Source organism: Dipodomys spectabilis, unplaced genomic scaffold, assembly GCF_019054845.1.
Source record: "Dipodomys spectabilis isolate Male_0828 unplaced genomic scaffold, ASM1905484v1 ptg000018l, whole genome shotgun sequence".
Taxonomy (NCBI): domain Eukaryota; kingdom Metazoa; phylum Chordata; class Mammalia; order Rodentia; family Heteromyidae; genus Dipodomys; species Dipodomys spectabilis.
In genome coordinates this window covers 2,784,961-2,787,724 of record NW_024870695.1, presented here as the reverse complement: position 1 = coordinate 2,787,724, position 2,764 = coordinate 2,784,961, and the positions used below count along the sequence as shown (strand labels likewise).

The 2,764-nt window shown below is 60.5% G+C and overlaps 1 protein-coding gene across 2 annotated transcripts; it reads left to right on the top strand.

The window, feature by feature from the left end:
- Positions 1 to 396: 396 nt before the first annotated feature.
- Positions 397 to 2,236, top strand: Rasd1 (ras related dexamethasone induced 1). Of its 2 annotated transcripts, none has more exons than XM_042673955.1 (2): positions 397 to 873; positions 1,003 to 2,236. In XM_042673955.1, exons 1-2 carry the CDS (start codon positions 588 to 590, stop codon positions 1,554 to 1,556), a joined length of 840 nt encoding a protein of 279 aa, XP_042529889.1. In that variant the 5' UTR covers positions 397 to 587; the 3' UTR covers positions 1,557 to 2,236. The 2 variants fall into 2 exon arrangements, with proteins under 2 accessions (XP_042529889.1, XP_042529890.1); XM_042673956.1 differs by having other exon boundaries at positions 1,077 to 1,384.
- The last annotated feature ends 528 nt before the right edge of the window (positions 2,237 to 2,764 follow it).

Sequence of the window (2,764 nt, the reverse complement as noted above, 5' to 3'; positions counted from 1 at the left end):
TTACTTTCTGCGGGAAACTGAGGCACAAGAGTGTAGGGGGCGCGGGCGTGTGGCGAGGGCCCGGAGTGCTGGCCCGAAGCTAGAGGGTCAGTGGCATAACAAGGACCAGGCCAACCGCTCCTCCTCACCCCTCCCCAGGTCCCTGAGGCCGCGGCTGTCCAGCACCACCACGGGCTCAAGTTTCCTTCCCGCCGCAGCGGCGGGCTGAGGTCGCGGCGGGCCGGGGCGCAGGGAGGGCGCCCGCGGGGCGTGACGCACTGAGGCTGGGAGGGCGCGGCGCGGCGCGGGGCGGAGCCCGCGGGGAGGGCCCGGGCGGGCGGGGCGGGGCGGCCACGCCGGCAGCATATAAGCGGTGGCTGGACGCCGGGAGTCAGAGCGAGCTAACTGAGCCCGAAAACTTGGAGACACCCGCCCTAAGCTTGAGCTCGAGCCCCGAACCCCCAGCCCCAGCCGGAGCCCAACCGGAGCTCACTCAGCCGGGCCTGAGCAGAACCCTCCGGCCGCTCGCCGACCCCGCCGCTCCCGCGCGCCGGGCCGCCCTCTGCGCTTCTCTCGGCCCGCCTCCGCCCCTGTGGCCCCTCTGCCCAATGAAACTGGCCGCGATGATCAAGAAGATGTGTCCGAGCGACTCCGAACTGAGTATCCCGGCTAAGAACTGCTACCGCATGGTCATCCTCGGCTCGTCCAAGGTGGGCAAGACGGCCATCGTGTCGCGCTTCCTCACGGGCCGCTTCGAGGACACCTACACGCCCACCATCGAGGACTTCCACCGCAAGTTCTACTCCATCCGCGGCGAGGTCTACCAGCTGGACATCCTGGACACGTCCGGCAACCACCCGTTCCCCGCCATGCGGCGTCTGTCCATCCTCACAGGTGAGAGAAGTCGGAGGACTTTGGCGGGCCGGGGGAAGGGGTGAGGGGAAGGAGAGAGAAGGGTTGGTGTGCTCCCCACCCCTGGGCAGCGCGCTCACTATCTTCCCCTGCCCTCTTGTCCCTCTGTAGGAGACGTTTTCATCCTGGTGTTCAGCCTGGATAACCGCGACTCCTTCGAGGAGGTGCAGAGACTCAAACAGCAGATCCTGGACACCAAGTCGTGCCTCAAGAACAAAACCAAAGAGAACGTGGACGTGCCGCTGGTCATCTGCGGGAACAAAGGGGACCGGGACTTCTACCGCGAGGTGGAGCAGCGCGAGATCGAGCAGCTGGTGGGCGACGACCCCCAGCGCTGCGCCTACTTCGAGATCTCGGCGAAGAAGAACAGCAGCCTGGACCAGATGTTCCGCGCGCTCTTCGCCATGGCTAAGCTGCCGAGCGAGATGAGCCCGGACCTGCACCGCAAGGTGTCGGTGCAGTACTGCGACGTGCTGCACAAGAAAGCCCTGCGGAACAAGAAGCTGCTGCGGGCGGGCAGCGGCGGCGGCGACACCGGAGACGCCTTCGGCATCGTGGCCCCCTTCGCGCGCAGACCCAGCGTGCACAGCGACCTCATGTACATCCGCGAGAAGGCCAGCGGCGGCGGCCAGACCAAAGACAAGGAGCGCTGCGTCATCAGCTAGGAGCCCCCTGCTGCACCCCACGACTCGATCCAAGGAGGACCTTTTTTGTTTAAAAGTCAAATCCGACGCCCTGGTCAGCCCCGTGCATTCCGGGCCCCCGCTAGCGCAAGCCGACTGGCGTCTTCCTCCCCTGCCACCCGGGTCCCGAGCGCTGGGGAGGCGCCTCCGAACCGAGAAGGGACGGTCATCTGTTGTGGAAGGAAACGAGTACTAGCTGAGACTGGGACTTCTCCACTTTGAGCCTCTCCATTAGTGTCCACACCCCGGCGACGGCGTGGGGGCCCCGGGGGCCCCACAGAGAGGGACATTGACTTTTCCCCTCAGAGACCTGAGCATGAGTGGGGAGGGAGGGGTGTGGGGTTCATCAGCCATGTATGAGGCTTCAAGTAGCGGCCCTGTGCCCACCTGAGGGTCAGGACCTACAGGCATTAGCGTGTGTGTGATGGGCGTTGTCAGGACAAGCTGGAAGCCGCCTCTGCCCTCGGGACACCGGCTGGGTGTGGGTCCAATCATAACGAAGTGAATTGTTTACATGTGTGTGGAGTCGCACAAAGGAAAAACAAAACTTGCACTTTACTAGTAGTTCTGGTGTCACATGGACACGAACAAAATCTCCAGGTGTTTCTACTGTGTGAGGTCTTTAACGTTATTGTTGTTTTTTTATTATAAAATAAAATAATTTAAAATGGAAAACTTGGCTTTGTCTTGCTTTTAGAAATGGCTGGCACGGTTTTGGGTAGGGGAAAGGGATGCGGGCAAGAGATGGACAGGGGAGTTCAATGAAGGTACACTGTAGGCATATAAGGGTTTGTTAAAATGAAACCCAGAGTACAAACAAGTGGTGCTAATTTTAAAATGTGGGAGAGGCTGGGAAGGTGGCTCAGTGGTAGAGCGCTTGCCTTGCATGCCTGAGGCCCTGGGTTCGATTCCTCAGCACCACATAATCAGAAAAAAAAGCTGGAAGTGGCACTGTGGCTCAAGTGGTAGAATGCTAGCCTTGGGCTGAAGAGCTGAGGGACAACGCCCAGAGTTCAAGCCTCACGACCCGACCCAAAAACAAACACAAAAATAATAAAATGTGGGAGAGCCTGGTCACTGGTGGCTCACACCTACAATCCTAGCTACTCAGGAGGCTGAAATCTGAGGATTGAATCCAGCCCCAATAGGAAAAAGTCCGTGAGACTCTTAGTTCCACTTACCCACCAGAA